At 36.3% G+C, this 18,328-nt stretch overlaps 1 protein-coding gene across 3 annotated transcripts in view; it reads left to right on the forward strand.

Moving 5' to 3' along the window:
- Window positions 1–13,790, forward strand: part of LOC115918126 (titin-like) — a 35,535-nt gene extending 21,745 nt beyond the window's left edge. The window contains exons 13-29 of one of the 3 annotated variants that reach the window (XM_030987898.1): window positions 146–307; window positions 1,105–1,167; window positions 2,456–2,509; window positions 2,943–3,083; window positions 4,837–4,946; window positions 5,441–5,679; window positions 6,412–6,522; window positions 7,072–7,534; window positions 8,023–8,119; window positions 8,450–8,593; window positions 8,955–9,139; window positions 9,858–9,954; window positions 10,562–10,689; window positions 11,429–11,521; window positions 11,876–11,961; window positions 12,577–12,763; window positions 13,149–13,790. In XM_030987898.1, the coding sequence (XP_030843758.1) occupies window positions 146–307; window positions 1,105–1,167; window positions 2,456–2,509; window positions 2,943–3,083; window positions 4,837–4,946; window positions 5,441–5,679; window positions 6,412–6,522; window positions 7,072–7,534; window positions 8,023–8,119; window positions 8,450–8,593; window positions 8,955–9,139; window positions 9,858–9,954; window positions 10,562–10,689; window positions 11,429–11,521; window positions 11,876–11,961; window positions 12,577–12,763; window positions 13,149–13,280 (2,492 nt within the window). In that variant the 3' untranslated portion in view covers window positions 13,281–13,790. The remainder of the gene's footprint in view (window positions 1–145; window positions 308–1,104; window positions 1,168–2,455; window positions 2,510–2,942; window positions 3,084–4,836; window positions 4,947–5,440; window positions 5,680–6,411; window positions 6,523–7,071; window positions 7,535–8,022; window positions 8,120–8,449; window positions 8,594–8,954; window positions 9,140–9,857; window positions 9,955–10,561; window positions 10,690–11,428; window positions 11,522–11,875; window positions 11,962–12,576; window positions 12,764–13,148) is intronic. The other 2 variants (XM_030987911.1, XM_030987905.1) reach the window with 2 other exon arrangements.
- Window positions 13,791–18,328: the final 4,538 nt, after the last annotated feature.

The raw sequence follows: 18,328 nt of genomic DNA on the forward strand, positions 1-18,328 counted from the left end.
AATCATAATTTGTGCTTAGAAAAGGACTTTCAAAATTTATATTTTTACGTTCCACTCTCTCTTACGTTCTTGTTTCGTTAAAAATTGCACTTAAAGTGGTTAGTCTTAGTCAAAATATCAATATGACTGACACTTCTTCTTTCAGCACCTCAACGGGATTCAAACCCACCACCAAAAGTGGCCCCGCCTCCACCTCCCCCACGCGAACCCAGCCCCCCTCCACCAAAGGAGCCGACACCACCTCCTCTGAAAGAACCCACTCCGAAACCGCCGCCAAAAGACCCTACGCCGCCGAAGCCAAAGAAAGGTACTGACATTTTATTTCAATTCCGAAATTCATAAATACTGAGTATTATTCTAAAATGCTAAACGAGGCATTCTTTGAGTTGCTGTCTATTGTTCTTGATTTTCAATTTAGGTTAAAATTATGTAGAATTTGTATGATCATAGATGTATTGATAATCTGTTGCATTGAAATATATCTTTTTTTTGTCTCATGTATTGTCTCATTTTTAAAGGTATAGACTAGTTTTGGAAATGCCCCCCTCTCTAAAAATGAAGTGGAAGCTATTATTATCAATCATGTGAAGGAATATGTTTGGACTAATACATGATGATGCAAATTTAGCCGGGAGACTAAATTATCATATCTATCCGGACTGGATAGATATCGCGTAGTCCTCATCTTTCTGTTTACAGTGCTTGTAACTTTACCAAATTTCTTATCATTTTAATGATTCCAGAACATTGCAGTACACACCAATACTTATATGCTAGATGATCAACCTTTCTGATCGATTTCACAACGTTTCTTTCACAATGCAATCACATGACCAGAACTGGTCTTTACCTTTAAAAGAAATTCGAATTATCTTTTGATCTTCGCAATATTAGTGTATCGTAGAATCTCTTTTATGGAGGGGGGGGGGGGGGAGTCAATGATTTGAAACATCGTCTAATCTCTTGCTTACTACATTGCTCAGTATTTTCGCTGGAGCTTGTGGTTAAAGAATTCTTTACCTGTTGCGGTACAAAATGTAAGATGCCGTTCTGAATCCTTGAATCATTAGTATTTTATGATTGAAACTTCACGCACGCTTTCAGAAACAAAACCTCCACCTGAGAGAAAGAAACCCCAGAAACAGAAAAAGAAAAGTAAAAAGGAAGGTAAGCCGAGTATGGTGTATAATTAACTCAAGTTTGGAAACTAACCTATACTGAACGTAACCATGGTGGCAGGCTGTTTTAATAAAAAAATATTTAAAGGAGGTTGGTTATGATTGTAAGTAAATAATAAAATCATTCCCGTGAATGTGTAGAGACAATACAGTATTGCTAGTGGAGTAAAGCATTTTTATCATACAGCTCAAGCCGTACGAACGATTTTCAGACAATGGAAAAACAGGGATATTCTTATGAACCTTTGTGACCGTAGCTTTAATGATGAATTAATAACTGTGCAGTATATGCATTTCGTACCCATTTTAGATGACAATTTTCAATGCTCAGTAAAATTACTGATGAATTTTGATTGGCTTAACTTTTTTGTCGAAAGCGAAACAGTTAAGGCCTAATCATTATTGCAAAAGGGAAACTAATTTTCAAACTCCTAATTGTACAATATTTGGTAAGATGATGGTTAATACTATTTGAGATTTCTTCTCTGCTTTGCCTTTTCTTGTGTAATTCCTTAAGTAGATAAGATTTAATTCACAGATGTTCCTTAATTTGTTTAAATATACATTTCATAATACTTTCATCAAGCCTTTGTTTACTCAGGATCCCTTGTATATTCAGTGTATTAACCTAGCGTGTGACAATAGCTAATATTACTAAACTAAACTAATATTTTTGTGCATAATGGAGTTGAATTCAGCAAAATAACAATTTAATCATTTGAAAGAAGATAAATTTGTGATTTAAAAAAATTGCTAGAAGGTGATAAATTATGATTTCATTAAAGTTTGCATTAAACGCGGTACTGCACTACTTGTAGCTACTTGCGCCCTCTATATAGCAAAGAAATGCCTAAGCGGTACCCGTTGGTCCCCCATGATCACATTTTCTCATATTAATTAAGAGTGGATTTGATGAGATAACCACCTGTCAGGGACCACGCATGGAGGTCTAATACCTCATGGCCAAAATAGAGCAGCCAGGCTTTAAACTGTCCAAATATACCATTTTAGCGCCAGTCATTGAAGATGCATGCAAGATGAATTATAATGCTATGGAGCATTGCAATGAAGCTGAAAAGGATGTGTAAAAGGACGTAATCATTCCCCATGTCTATTCTTTTCTCCTCAACCTGTTTTTCGTTGGGGGGGGGGGGGGCTGGGAGGAGGGGGTTAGGGCAAATGATCTTCAAGCTATATATAGGCATATGTCACTGTCAGTTCACATGCTATTTTATTCTTTAAACCATATTATCGTCAATATCTTTCCTTCTTTTCAGAAAAATCAAGGAAGGAATATGTCAAGATACCCATTATACCGTATAAGTCACCAGGTAAATATAATCATAATGCACCATTTTTCCTGCAAATCACTGCTGCATTTGAATGCCAGGATTGTCAGTACCTGACAGATACACCTGCGGTTTGATAAAACATCCAATACATTTATCTCTGTTTATGTTGCTGGTTATATTTGACTGCTGTTTTTCTAATGTAATTCTTTATAATTGGACGAAGTCAGTCTTTTCAACGATATTCCCTTCACGCCCATGTGGCTGATAAAGAAAATATCTGACAAGCATCTCGTTGTTTTTTGTTTGTTTCAGTGTGCATTCGGCATTCCAACTAAATACAAATAATGTCAAATGGAGTGGTCCAATCACTGGACACAATTTTCTTAAAAACTGCTTCTAACAGAAAAGCACGAACAAGAATAAAGGTTTATCTAACTATATATCATCCATGATTATTATATTGTTTCTACAGAAAAAGATCCAGCACCTCCACCGAAACAAGACCCCCTCCCACCACCTATTCCTGATCCACCCGTTGAACCCACACAGAAAGCTATTCCTGCCTCTGAACCGGAACAAGTTAAACCTCTCTCCCTTCAATCCAAAGACAAAGGTACATACTTGTTTTTATCTCTTAGGAAAATATATCTATGTGTAGATGAACTATCTCTGGCATTTATATAGAACTGATATGCATATTGTAGCTAGATTCGTAAATAGTTAAATAATGATAATTATGTGTAAAGTACTCGTAAAAACACTTTTAAAGATGATCCAAATAACGAATTTGCTTTAGATAAGTTATGAAATATGACTATTTTAAAATCATAAAGCATTCAATGGGCCAAGAACTTGGAAAGCTATTACTCTTTTGAACATATAGTGTAGGTACAAATTATGTTTTATATATCGGTAAATCGAGCATGGGGTTAAAAAGAGAAGTTCTGAAATGCAGTGAAGGTGATCAGTAAATATAATTTCTTATTGACATAATTCTTATTAGCTGTGAAGATATTGAGTATAGCAAATCTGGGGGGTGTTTCACAAAGATCCTAAGTTGAACTTATCTTTAAGTTGGACTTAACAATTATGGAATGCCGTTAGCATCTTTGAAAATATTTTGTAAAAGGTATTTTAAAAGGCATAAAATGTTGATTCAAATCATTCATATTTTCTATCATCAAGGAGATTTCATGTTCTCGATGTGGAATTTATGAAAAGTCTAAAATACTTAATTTTTTGCTTTTGAATATATTTTACTTTAAGGCTACATATGGCTCTCCATAATGTTTAAGTCCAACTTAGAGTTAAGTTCGACTTAAAATCTTTGTGAAACACCCCCCAGAAGTGCTAAGTTATTCAAACAAAGCCGTCAACCCCCAAACAAAACAAATAAAGAGAGAGAGAGAGAGGATAGAGAGAGAGAGAGAGAGAGAGAGAGAGAGAGAGAGAGAGGGATAGAGAGAGAGAGAGAGAGAGAGAGAGAGAGAGAGAAAGAGAGGATATATATTTCAAGTAGAGCATCAAAAACCTTTGGTAGAAAACAAATCGGATTGGCTTTAGCTCAAGCGAGCTTATCCACCAGAAGATCCCATGTTTCCATGGTTACAGGAAGCACTCTTTCTTTTGATAGTAGAAGGACACGGCAGAGCGAGCATGAACTGGGAATCAAAGGGATCTAATGAAAGAAAGCACTAAGACAAAGGGGCGTTTTTTTCTTCTTACTTATGTTCAATTTATTCGTTATGTAGGTTGACTTAACGTTAGGTAATTACGATGAGTCTCTACATGATATTACAACCATGATATAGTAATTTAGTCCTTAGTGGCTTCGATGTTTAATGAAGGATGTGAACGAACAGATATTCTTTCAGAAATCGAAGTAGAGTTGTATGGATTCCCGGAGGTGGTATTAAATCAAAAAAGCTTTGTTAGGGCTTCTACAAATCTCATTCAGCTGCTAAAGGCTCCCTTTTGTTATTTTACATGCAGTTTTAGTAGCCCAATAAGTGCATAAAATCACTGGATTGCCATCGTGAATATGCGAATGTGTAGTCAAGTCAGTGGTGGTCACAAACCCTGGGGTTCCTGAGGTATAAAGTTAAACAATAGTAGCCAAGCCTTACATCCAAACCGACTCCACTCCGATTCCAAACCATCTGGGCCATTCAAGGCAATTTTTTGATGTTCTCGCTGGCGTCTGTCTATTTGTTTCGGTCTCGATGTATGAAAGGGATATAAGAATTACAAAGTTTCGGCTGAAATGAGAAGAAAAAGGAAGGTGTTCACAGCCACTTTTGATTAGGCAGTGGTATAAACTTCAGTCAGTACAACTGTTATGAGTTTTTTAATTTTTTCTTCTTCAGAGCCTAAAGCGAAGGTCAATCCCCCGAAGAAGACCCGACGAGCCAAAGTTCCAAAGAGGGTGAGAAAAGAGAGTAAACCCCTCGGAGTGGCCGCGCCTATGCCAGTCAGGGTAAGCTATCCTTTATTCATCACCCTTCTCGCTGTCATGTTTTGTTTGCAACCTCGAAAAACGTTCACAAAGATTTTTAATAATCATATTGTTCAACTCAATTTGTTTGTAAGCTTCACCTTTTGATGCGCTTGGAATGATTTATAAAAAATACTGTATACATTAATATAAGATAATTATGTTCACCATAACACAAATATAGAGCGGCTATTTGCTCTGAAACATTGTAAGATCTTTTTTCTCCAAAATCTTAAAACGAAAAATGACTTAAGATCATCTTTCCATTCAAAAATTCACTCTGGTTCGGAAGGAAAGGCTTTAAGATTCATTTCATTTTGAACTGCCAAAAATCGTTATTGTATTTGTTTATATATTTTGGATGAGTTACGAACTTGGGAAAATAAAATCTGATAAAACAAAATTGTTTCAGAAATTATTGAATGTATGGAAGAAAATTCCAGACTAAATTACTATCAACTCTTTTATCGAACCAGCCACCGCCATCAGACGAGTGGGTATTGCCGGACACAGGTCCGAGGCTTACGGATATCGAAGTGCCCATGTTCCCGGTAGCTCGCAAAGTAGAAGCACAATTCCCGCCGCTTCCCGAAATCGCCGTTCCCGTACCAGCCCCGAAACCACCCGAAGAACCCGTTCCCGAGCCACGGAAACAACCCATGCCGGTGCCCCAGCAACCAGAGGCCATTATGTGGAGGAGGCGACCCGAATACAAGTAATTTTCATGCTTTTATTAGTAATTTTTTATGTTGAATATTTTATTGGTGATGAATTCATCTAAATTACGTTATTCTTTGTAATTTCAGTTAGTTGATTCAAGTGAAGAAAATAGATTCATCGTCACACAAGTAACAAAAATATAACGAAAAATATGGACTTAGTCCTAGCATCATCTATTCGCAAGTGCCAAACCGTGCTGTTGTTATGCATGTCGGTCTAATTTTTGACTGTATGATATGCTGTATTATTATGATAAACAGCATTAATTCAAAACGGCTTTGAAGACGAATATATAATCATAATTAACTAATCACAAGGAATATATTTTATCATAGTTTTAGAAGCAACTAACAAAATCACGACAATAGTTTGGCATTTGGATTCTTATCTCTTATCTCTTTTTCTAAAGGAGTTAAGGTCACATTATACACGATGATACATTAAAAAGAACCTTATCGCCAGGAGAAAATATTTCAGACTATTGGTCATATAATACATAACATGAATGTGAGTATATGTGCTTAAAACTAGCCACTATTGTTGTTTCGCAGGTGAATCATGAAGAGCATAAATATGCAGTAAGTTTCAAGTCTCACCATAAGGGAACAAGATATTGCCGCTCTATAAATTCCCGGATTCGATTTGATTGTATCACTTATCATGCTTATAGTAGTGATGATACACTTTAAATCAGTCCAACTCACTATTTCCTTATGTACATTTGCAGACCTAAGAAGAAAAAATGGCGGAAGGTTGAGGCGAGCGGCAATCCACCTAGCAGCCCAGACCCAGCCGTCAGAGATCCGCTCGACTATCTTGCCAAGTACTGCATCGTCCAGTAAGTATCACTGTTGTTGTTGTTCTGAACATCACTCTTATCTATGTTTAATTGATATTCATTGTCGAGTGTTTTTTAAATGAAACCAGCAGAGAGCATCTGATAATTGAAACAGAAAAAAATGTTTAGGGAACAGATTAATGCAATTTAATTCTTTAGCAAGCTTACAACTTTTTGGAAAGATAGAAACCTAAATAGATTTGTTAGTTGTAATGGGAGAATTTTTTTCTTTTGTCTTACATCTGCATCGAAATGTTTCTCTTTTATTCTAAACGTTGGCATCAACAACTCAAGTGCAATTATAGTATACGTTTCTGAACTGATTTATACACCTCATTGATTTATGCTTCAGTACTTTGTTATGATAGAACTCTGAAGACAAGTTTTATTTAATGGAATTTATCCACTAGGTCATCATGATCTTTAGAATTAGTGTTAAATCTAAAGAATCAAATTTGAGTTGCCTTTAACGAGTTCAGATGAATAGAAAAATGTAGACAAATATTTGTGCATAATTTTGAAGTGCTATTATGTTTACTACCCCTTCAGCAAAGAACGGGTGCCCCATTACCAGCGGATCTTCAACACCCATCTCCGAAGTACAGGGGTCAACGTCGAAGACCGTACGTTACGACAGTGGATGAACACGACGACGACGACGAACAAGGCAGTCGGTGACCACGATGTCGATGATCAATCCGAGACGGGGTCGATAATGACAGAACAATCATCCGGATACGGAAGTGCAATAGTGAGGTCAAGTGAGGTCAATCTCGAGTTCAAAAGTGACTTAGAAGAGTTCAATGCCACCTTTAAAAACACGCCCATGGAGGTCAATGAAGACGATTATGTCAGTCCGATGAAGCTATCGGCGGACGATGCCGAGAATGATGGCGGTAAAGGCGGTGGGAAAGATTCCGACGTTGATAGCGGCAGAGCGGACAGCGCCTCCAGCGACAACCCGGAGAGAATGTTGCGGGCGAAGATTGCATCATATGGAATTCAGGACAAAGTACGTGGACTTAATTATATTACTGTTTGTAATTGATCATATTTTTAAATATTTGTTTCTGATTATCATTTACATCGACCGGGTGCCTTAATTAACAGCTATGTTTTCACCAGTTCAGAACGCTGTTATTATTTCCCGCAGGTACATTTTCAATAGTAATTTTATCACCTGCAATCTTGTATAGGTTCATAAACAAGAAAAAGAGGTATCAGGCAGGATACCAAATATTTTGTCTATCATTACCAATGGTTTCATTACAAAACATTTAGAACCAACAAAACAAGCTGAACAAATCTTTCAAATAGAGCTCGTATATAACATTCCGTCAACTTCTTTGCTTGACTCTGTTTAAGGATTTGTATTGACTTCATATTGAATCTCATAGGTTTCAGTTCAGTCTTAAAAAAAAAATGGTAACCATTTAATATCATTTCAGTTCAATTATCGACTCACCATTCTTATTTCTGTTTTTTCTTTCTTTTTTTTAGTTTGACGTAGAAGAAAAACTGGACAAGAGCCGCTTTTTGTTGGAGAGGCAAGGGCAAAAAGTATCCAGTTTGAAGGAGAAAGTTGCCCAGTTAGAAAGTAAGATCAGTCAACCTAGACGAAAAAAGCTTCACCAATGTAGATGTTTTATTGATGTACACAGGACGATAGCAAAACGTAGTGTTTTGTTTCCTCACCTACTCATTAAATTTGTTCAAATATTTTAGATCTTTGAAATAGGAATTGTAAATGGAAATTATTGAGGTGGGGTGGGGGTGGGGTGGGTCGTTATCGATTTGGCAGAATTTCCACCATGGTCTTAACCCTAGAGCTCATACTGACTGAAAGTAAGCAGTACTTTTAGTCTTGTTTAGTTCTTGTCATAATTTTTGAAGTATTAATTGACCTTTTTTAACGATTTTGTTACAGCTTCTCGTGATAAGGCGATCGCAAACATCGCACGAACCGAGTTTCTCGAGATATTCCGTTTCGATTGGGACCCGGATGCAGCAGCAGCAGCTGAGGCAAAGAAGAAGAAGGACAAGAAGTCGAAGAAGAAGAAGAAAGACAAAGGTATGACAAAAGGGAGAGCTATTTATTGGTTGTGATGTTTAGGAATGAATGTAGTTCCCCGGCACAAAATAAGCAGTAACAGTGATCGTTACGTTTGCTTGAAATATATTTCACATCATAGGTTCTATGCTTCAACCTGAACGTCAAGAATGCTTTATGTCGAAGAAATACTTTAGAATAAAGGCACAGTGACGTTCTTTAGCTTCTCGTTCCTTTTGCTCATTTTTACTTATTTTTGCTTACTTAACTGGAACATTTGACGCTTCAGCCTATTTGCTGGAAGGTTGAAAACTAATCCGAAATTGACAGTTTGGTCAGTCTTTTATAAATCAAGGCTAAATTAACTTTTATTTTCTTACAGACTCCAAGACATCGGAACCAAAGAGCGTGATAATTGGCGAAGCAGACACATCATCGCCACCATCGTCATCGTCGTCATCAAAGCCGTCAGAACCGCCTACAACCGGCGGTTTCAAGTTTCCTGTCCTGAAAAATGGGACCGACCAGTGGGTTCTGAGCCGAATGACGGACAAACAGGTCGCTATGGTAAGGGAAAATATGACGAATTGCCCCTTTGAAGAAGAAGAAGAAGAAGAAGAAGAAGAAGAAGAAGAAGAAGAAGAAGAAGAAGAAGAAGAAGAAGAAGAAGAAGAAGAAGAAGATGAAGAAGAAGAAGAAGAAGAAGAAGAAGAAGAAGATGATGAAGAAGAAGAAGAAGAAGGAGAGGAAGGAGAAGAAGAAGAAAAACAAGAAGAAGAAGAAGAAGAAGATGAAGAAGAAGAAGAAGAGGAAGAAGGAGAAGGAGAAGAAGAAAAACAAGAAGAAGAAGAAGAAGAAGAAGAAGAAGAAGAAGATAAAAAAAAAGAAGAAGAAGGAGGAGAACAAGGAGAAAAGGGACAAAGAAGAATAAAAAATAAAAATAAAGGAGGATAAGGAGAAGAAGAAGGAAACAATAATGAGGAGAAGTAGTAGAAGGAGGAAGAAAAAGAGAAAACTTCCATGAGAGATACACCCACGTGCGTCTGTTGGCTCTCTGTGATTACGAACAGTGAGGAGTATGCAGTTCATAACTGTTGATAGATACTAAAAACTTGTTTAACATCACTTACTAATGCATTCTAAGCATTTCTGAAGTTAAGATTAGGAATATTTATTGGAAGAGGAATATTTATTGCAAGACGAATACTTCTTGAAGTTCAGTTGTGCAATTGCAATATTTTCTTTTTCAATTTTACAAATTGAATGATGATGGTTATTTTGACAGGCCGAGACTGATGCCGAGGTTTGCCGACTCTCAGTCAGCAAACAGATCACAGAGGAGAGATTGGAAGCAGCGAACAAACAAATCAAAGAACGAGAAGGTAGGATACTATCAGCCAATCAGAAACACTGTTTTAAATTGGCTATTAATAGGAAAGTCAAGTAACTGCTAAATTCTGATTGGTGGTAAAACATGCCGCGTTTAGTATCCTATACAGTAATACAACACAATATCCTAAGTTATCAAAAACATTTTCGCTATATGATTCTAGAAAATCTGAGCATTACGCGAGTGAAAGAACAGATAATCACAATGAAGTCAGCCTACGAGAGTACTCTAGAATGACTCTTTCCAGTACTATCCACTCATTAAGTTGACAACAAATATAATTGCACGCTTTCAAAAGTTTTTGATTATGTTTAACTTGTTAACGTTTATTTAAACTTCCTCCACAAATATTTTTTCGTTGCACGATGGACGATAGGTCATGTAATAAACTTCAAATGAATAGTGACCGAGGGGGTGGGGGGCAATGGTCATTAGCTATATCTCAACCAATCTTCTGGAGTCAAAGGACAATTAAAAACATAACAATACGAAAGCAGATGTAACATTGATTTAATTTAGCTTTTAAAATGCTTGCCCTTTGAGGTGTTGCAAAGTTCTTTGCCGCGTTTGACTTTGACTTTTGTTCTTTTGCTGCGCAGGTGAGACGAAGATGTTGGAAGAACTGGAGACGAAGATGAAAGAGAACGAATCATCTGAACGGATGGCATCTAAACCAGAGTTTAGAAGGAAACAAAGTACTCTCTTTAATATGATGAACCAAGAAGAGGTAGGAACAAACTCTTTCTCCCCTCTCTCTCCCCTTTTAATTATTCCCTGAGTCTCTCTTCTTGCTCTCTATTTCATCTTCAGTCACATTCTCTCTGTTATATATAATAATATAAACAAAGCTCTCGTTTAATCCGTTTTTCTCTCACACACGTTATTTTTCATCCTGTCCAATATCACATATATATATATATATATATATATATCGTCTCTCGTCTCGCTTCCACCTGTTGCACAGTCACGCGCACCCACGCACACCCACACACGATGAAAGAGATCACACACATAACTTGTGTGATCTCTTTCATCGTGTCTTTTTCAGTCTCTCTCTTTCGCACACTTCTTTTCTCTTTAACGTATGCTCTCCTTTTTGTCCATCATGAATTATTATCATTATTTGTCATTTTTTAAGATTCTGCTCCCTGACCTGCCTAAAACGAAAGATTGTTACTGTTTTGCAATGTTTGATAGAGATAATATCATAAGAATGCTGAGTTATGAAAATAAAATTTCGGATAAAATTTCACATCTTAGGGTAGGATACTTAATGAAGCGTAAGAGAGGTATACTAATCACTGCATGACATCATCTATCATGAGGGATTGCAAATAGGATATTCACATTATTTCCAGTAAATGCCACAGGTTCAAGAGAAACAATATTTTGCGAAATACCCTGTATAAAAACTACTTTCACACTTTTTCTTTTCCTTTCATATTTTCAATTTTTCTTTCCAACAGCCATACGAAATCGAGACGACGAACATGGAAGGTTTACTGCAAAAAGTCAACAGCCACTTGATATCAGAAAAAGAATGTCAATATGTGTATCATGTGAGTATTACATTTAAATAATCCTACTACGGGTACATATTTATTCCCAATTCTTCGGTTATAATTCTGTGACCTTTACAATAGCGTAAATGACCTGATCAGTTTTAAAGTGAATTCTTTTTACAATATAGCGTATAGTATATAACAATGACCGTTGGAAACGGCAACCAAATATGTTTATGAAAGAGATGAAATGTAGCTTATGGGGTCCAACTAGAAGACTGCATAGAGCTATGTCATATGTGCAGGCAGGGAGACTTCCGTAACGAGTTAAAACTTTGTTTAAACAAAAAAAAAACCCTTTTATTTCTGCTTAAAATTGTTAAGAATTGATTAATTTGTGTTATGTTTTAGGTTCTTGATTTACCTCAGCGGCGTCGGATCGATTTCAAGCTCTTCACCATTGTTGCAGCCTTGTCTGAGAAAATATCAAAACTGGAGTAAGTTAAGTTTTATTTTATCTTCTGTTTTTTTTTCTCGATTATTTTCTGGTCATTCTAATTTTAAAGAACGATTCCCCCCCCCCCTTTTTTTCCCCACTACTTCGAAAATTTCAACTCTCGTTTTTGTCTTTCTTTAATGTTTATTACTCGTCCCTTCTCATTTCTTTTTTAAAAAACATAATCGTATTTACCGTTTACGTTATATTTCAACCATTTTTAACACAATATTAATTATTCCCCCCATGTTCCACCTCCGCGCACTTTAATTTTTTTTCTTCGTCTAGTATACACACGTGGCATGAGGTGGTATGACATGTGATTTGCAAGCACAAAAAGCCCTTTTGTGCTTTTTAGTGATAGTATTGATATCAAGTTGAACACCTGTTTTATGCAAGTATCAAAAGTTTATCACTAAATGAAAGACAATTCAGAAACACTCATTCTTAAAAAGAAACAAATCACGCATTTTCATGAATTTATTTCACTTGTTTGAGTCCAAAATAAGACATAAGGACGACTGGCATGTTTTAAATATGCAAGACATTTTGCGTAATTTTATGCGGGTATTCTTAAAAAATCCTAACATTGCCTCCTTCCTTATCATCTTTATAGCCCTTTTATAAAGAAACTCATCAACAAGATCAACTTCGAGGCCCTGGATGTGAAGATGGATCGAGCCAAGGAGCTCTTCTATCTGCTGGAGGACGAGGACGAGCACGGCTTCCCCGGGGAAGTCCCCGTCAGGAACTTGCAGGTAGAGCTAGAGGCAGGAGGCCTTCGAAGGGAGCATGCCGACCTGGTAAGTGTGGAAATCAAATTTCATATTTTGGTTCAATTTTGTTTACACTATTCAATTTCATTGTAAATCAACCATTATGAGTCCTGAACTTTACGTGTTGATGTTTTAAACCGAATAAATAAATAAATAAATAAAATATAGCCAGATGTTTCCTTTTTTAAAACTGATGCATAGATGTAGTACAACACCATGACACAGTTTATCATGAGGAGGATTACAGCCTCGAAATCTCAAAGAAACGTCAATTGTTTAACTTATAGAATATCATTTACCTGTACCTTTCTAAAAAGATATCTGAAACAATGTAGGAATAGGTCAAGTGGAAGTCTAAAGTGAATAATTGTTTGATAAAATTCCTCTCTATTGGTGTAATCATTGTTCTCAGGTGATGGAGAAGTTTACCCGAGAAGGCAAAGGAACAGTAGACTTCCTGGACTTCTTGACTTACATCCCTCTCTTCATCGACCTGCATGAAAGCATCATTTCCGATCCTCTCTACGCTACCAAGGACCTGTGAGGATACCCTATTGAAAGACCTTTGACCTCAAGCGCACCTAATCATGATGCAGTAAAGAGAAGAGGGGATGAGGAAGGGGAGGGGGTGTACCTTAACAAAACAAAATATAGGACCAAAGATTGAAACAATTGAATTAAAAATATGGTCACTTCTTTTTGAATGGATGTACCTGCTGATAACTTGCACCAATGAACGTGCTTCTCATCGATGATAGTCATCCTATATTACACTCTCCTATGGAGAATATTTCTTTTGATACTCGAGCAAAGAAAATAGTTTGAGAGATTGGTCAGTTGACCAATATTGAATGTAGAGGAGTGAAAATTTTACTCTTCGAGGTGTCATCATTATTATGGATCACTTCCCTTTAAAAGTATAGTTGAATTCACTCTAAAGTAGTGGACGAATCACTCTTTTTAGAGTGGATTCCATGTTTAGCATAGATTTCCACTCCAGAAAGGAAGTGATCCTTAATATGACTCCCCACAGAGTTGATTTCCAAATTTTTAATTCAAAAGAGTAAATGAAAATAAAATATATATGAAGTAGAAGTACCCGTTTAAGACGATACCAACATGATGGTAATTACTCTAATATGCATTAATCCTCGCCCTTTTTTGTAAAAAGGGTCAATGGATATTTACATTGTTACATTATTGTAAGAATCAGCCTGATAGCTAAGTATTGTTCAGACGAAACTAGGAACTAGTTTACCATTCCATCCAACGTTTTAAATTGGATATCATCTTCAGGGTATATATCATTGTGTTACGATTCGTGCATATATATATATATTACTATCAAGGTATCTCCTCCCGGTTTGGAGGTTGATTGCAACATTTTCCATATATCTCTGTTTTCTGCCATCCTAGTATGCTTTCGCAGTGTCTTTCCCCTCCATGTCTCAATGTTCCCATCCCAGTTAGTTCTTGGTTACCCATCTTGATATATTAATACCCGTGTTCAATATGCCGTACATAGTGTCAGAATTTTGTTCACTGTTTAAATGATAATTGCTTGTTCATTGGGTGTGGGTGTGTATTCTAGTAATCGCCCTGCAGCATGGTAATTGCGACTGGAACATGTAAATACTCATTGTTCTACTAAGTCGTTGACAATCATAAAAACAATTTGTAGCTTTGTATTTAAGTAGTAGAGGTTAGTCGTAAGCAGGGTTTAATGGTTCACCTGTATATACAGATATCGAAGTAAAATGTTCCAAAGACAGTGGTCCGAATTCTCCGACATCATAATCATTTTCAATGAACCATAACAATATGCTTTTATCTAATATTTTCGCAATCTGTCCTCCTCTGTTATCCATGCTCTCGGTTATTTCTCTCTCTTCCTTTCTGCCTGTCTCATTCTTTTCTTTTGATCCATTTTTATAATATATCTTTCTCTGAACTTCTACAACTATTTTATCAGTGCTTACATTATCATTTTCTTTCTCTCCTTGTTTACCCCCCTTCCCTTCCCCTTCTCTCTCTATCTCTCTATCTCTCTATCTCTCACACTCTCTTTTAAAACTTAGTGATACATCTTTATCATCTTCAGTTTCCACTTTTTTTAATATTGCATACTATGACGTTAATGAGCGTGTGCAATCTCGTAATCAAGAAAATATATTCTTGGCATTTTATATAGGATCATGATGCAGTTCCAGAGTTGAATTTTTATTTCAAGAGCTGTCATTTATTTTAGCTATGTAATAATAGTGTATTCCATGAAGCAATCTTGTATGTATCACTGCGAGCAAACAACCACTATGTATATATTTTACCTCAAGGTTCAAATCATTCATGTCGTCTTTCCCTATATTCATCAACTCTTCATATAGACTATAGTATTTTTATTTGTATGCATTTTAATTTTTATGACCGACGTGTTCAAATTGCCGTCAAACATACTTTTGATCTGCAATATCCTGGATTTTGTTTATGATTTTGTTTTCTTCAAGATTGTGAAAAAAATAACAGGCTACTTAAAAAAAACACACCAGAAGATATCTAAGATAACAGCTTTCCGCAACGAATCGCATATTTATGATTGTGATGTTTTCGCTTGCAAAGTTGAACCTTTCTCTTTACCATATTGTCTAAAATTGTGTGCATAAATATTTTATCTTGCCATATATTAAGTAAGGTATGGTTAGTGTATTATATTGAGGGGGGGGGGGTGCTTTGAATGGAAATATACGTTTTTACTCCAATATTCACAGGCTTTTGTACTTATAATTTACTTACTGTACTTATAATTTACCACGTTAAATTCTCAGCGTGGTAGCATATACAGGCATATAAAACTCTTCAGAAAAAAGCCACTAAATCTAGAAGCTGACTGTCAACGATTTCTATCAAACCCATCTTACAAGGGGCTAAATGTCCATCGGTAGCCGAAAAATATATTTAAAACGCATAAGATACTGCTAAAGATTCGTACCGCATAAATAGTCAATTATGACTGAATTGCCTTGAAACCCAATCAAACAAAAGAACCAATTCTTTTGAAAGTTATCTAAGATGATCGACGTTAAACGAAAGAATGAAACATTTCATGTAAGGAATTATATATTTGTGGAAATCAAAACTAACATTATAATATATACAGAGTCAACAGAGATACAGATGTATCAGTTTAAATTAAATACGAATGTATATTGTGCAATGCTGATGATTAACTATTTTGCTATAGTGTATAAGTTTGCCGAATATTGTATGAAGCAATAAAAGATAAAGTTATTTACATATAGATCAGTGTACTGCGCAGTCAGTTTATGATGTGTCTTCTAACTAAATAAATATCATAGTTGTCGGTTGTCAAGAGGCTTAGGAATACTGCAGAAAATGTGTCCATATAATTATCTCATATGAATATTGATAGAGGTATGTAATAATAATAATAATAGCTAGTTCTTATAATAGCGCCTTTCAGGACCGCAGGCCCTCTCACAGCGCTTTGCAAAATCACCCCGGTCATCGGACTCAGGCTTACCCGCACACAGTGTATGCACGTTCTCCACAACCCATTGATACAGATAATAATAATAATAATAATACAGAGTATTTGTAATGCGCCAACTCCACATGAATAATGTGTTCGAGGCGCATGGAGAAGAAAAGATATAAGTACACAAAAAAATACACACAAAAATGAACAACGACAATGTGAAAATAAAACTAAATCTACTGAAAAGCTGCTTTGAACAAATGAGTTTTAAGGGCATGTTTAAAGCAATCTACACTTGAAATATAACGAATATGTTGTGGCAATTGGTTCCATAGGTAAGGTCCAGCGTGTGCAAATGACCGATCCCCCCATGATTTCTTAGTTTTCGGAACAACAAGCAATTGAGAATCAGAAGATCTTAAGCGTCTGGGAGGATTATAAGACATTAACAAATTAATATTGTACTCTGGGGCAGATCCATGTATACAGTGAAAAACAAGCAATAATAATTTAAATACAATACGGGATTCAACAGGTAACCACTGTAGTGAAGACAAAACAGGAGTAATGTGAGAAATACGTCTAGTAAGGGTAACAATACGGGCTGCTGAATTTTGTAATTTTTGTAACCGTGAGAGTTGAGATTGTGGCAGCTGAAACAAAAGTGCATTACCAAAGTCCAGTCGAGACGATATGAGGGCATGAACTATTTTTTCTGTGGCCGAGCGGGTTAAATACTTGCGAATAATGCCTAAATTACGTAGTTGATACCTGACAGATTTACAAACAGCCAGGATCTGAACTGACATGGACATCGTAGAATCAAATAAAACTCCAAGATTTCTACATGATTTAGATGGAGTGATAACATCATCATCAACCCTAATAGAGGGAAGGCTCACCCTGTCTAATACAGTTTTAGAACCGATAAACAACAGCTCTGATTTCTCTTGATTTAATTTCAAGGAATTAGAGCTCATCCATTTCTTGATATCATGAACACAAGCTTCAAGTTTTGTGATGGTATCAATGACATTGGTTTGGTTAGGTAGGAATGATGTATACAGTTGGATATCGTCTGCATAACAATGGTAATTAAAAGAGTGACATTGTAAAATCTGTTTTAGACCACTTAAGTAAATTGAGAAAAGTGTTGGGCCTCCAACAGATCCTTGCGGAACACCACTAACCAACGCAGCAGGATCAGACTTTGAATCATTAACACAAACAATTTGAGACCTTTCAAATAAGTATGACTTAAACCATTTAAGAGCTTTTCCATCTACACCAAGTGATTTCAAAGTATCTAACATAATTATATGATTGACAGTATCAAATGCGGAAGATAGATCAAGTAGTAACAGAACAGTAATTCTTCCATCATCCATGTCCCTTAAGACATCATTTGATAGGTTGACGAGCGAGGTCTCTACACCATGATGCGGCCGATATGCAGACTGACGATTGTCCAGAAGATCATTATCTAGAAGATATTCTGATAGTCTTGAGAAGACAACACGCTCTAGGATCTTGGACAGAAATGGAAGGTTCGACACAGGCCGGTAATTCTGAAGAGCCTCTGGATCAAGAGATGGCAAGAGATACAATACTTATCTCTACATACGCGCACACACCACATGCACTCACACGCACACGCACGTACACTCACACGCACTCACACGCACACACAACACATTCGCGTTTCTGGGCCCCGGTGCATACACTTATAAACGGAGGGCCAAAGTCAAATATCATGATTAGATTTTGAGTTCCTAGCCACTACCTCGTAAACCAAGCAAAACTTCTTTATTCGAAAGATTTCATCATAACATATAATGTTTCAGAGGTTTTTTTTTGTATCGGTCACCCCCTGAATCAGAGGGGGAGCCAAAAAAGCAGCTCTTTTGACGAAAAATAGTATTTTGTAGATAATATTTTTCCATTTTACATTATGAGTTTGATGTCATTTGGAAGGGAATGACATTTCAAAATACACATTTCAATGGAGCTAAGATTAATTGACATCACAACATGATTTAATATACAAGCTTATACAAATTATAACACAGAACTGACAGAAGCACGTGTGGCCCTTACTC

Source organism: Strongylocentrotus purpuratus, unplaced genomic scaffold, assembly GCF_000002235.5.
Source record: "Strongylocentrotus purpuratus isolate Spur 01 unplaced genomic scaffold, Spur_5.0 spur5_contig_839, whole genome shotgun sequence".
NCBI classification, from domain to species: Eukaryota; Metazoa; Echinodermata; class Echinoidea; order Camarodonta; family Strongylocentrotidae; genus Strongylocentrotus; species Strongylocentrotus purpuratus.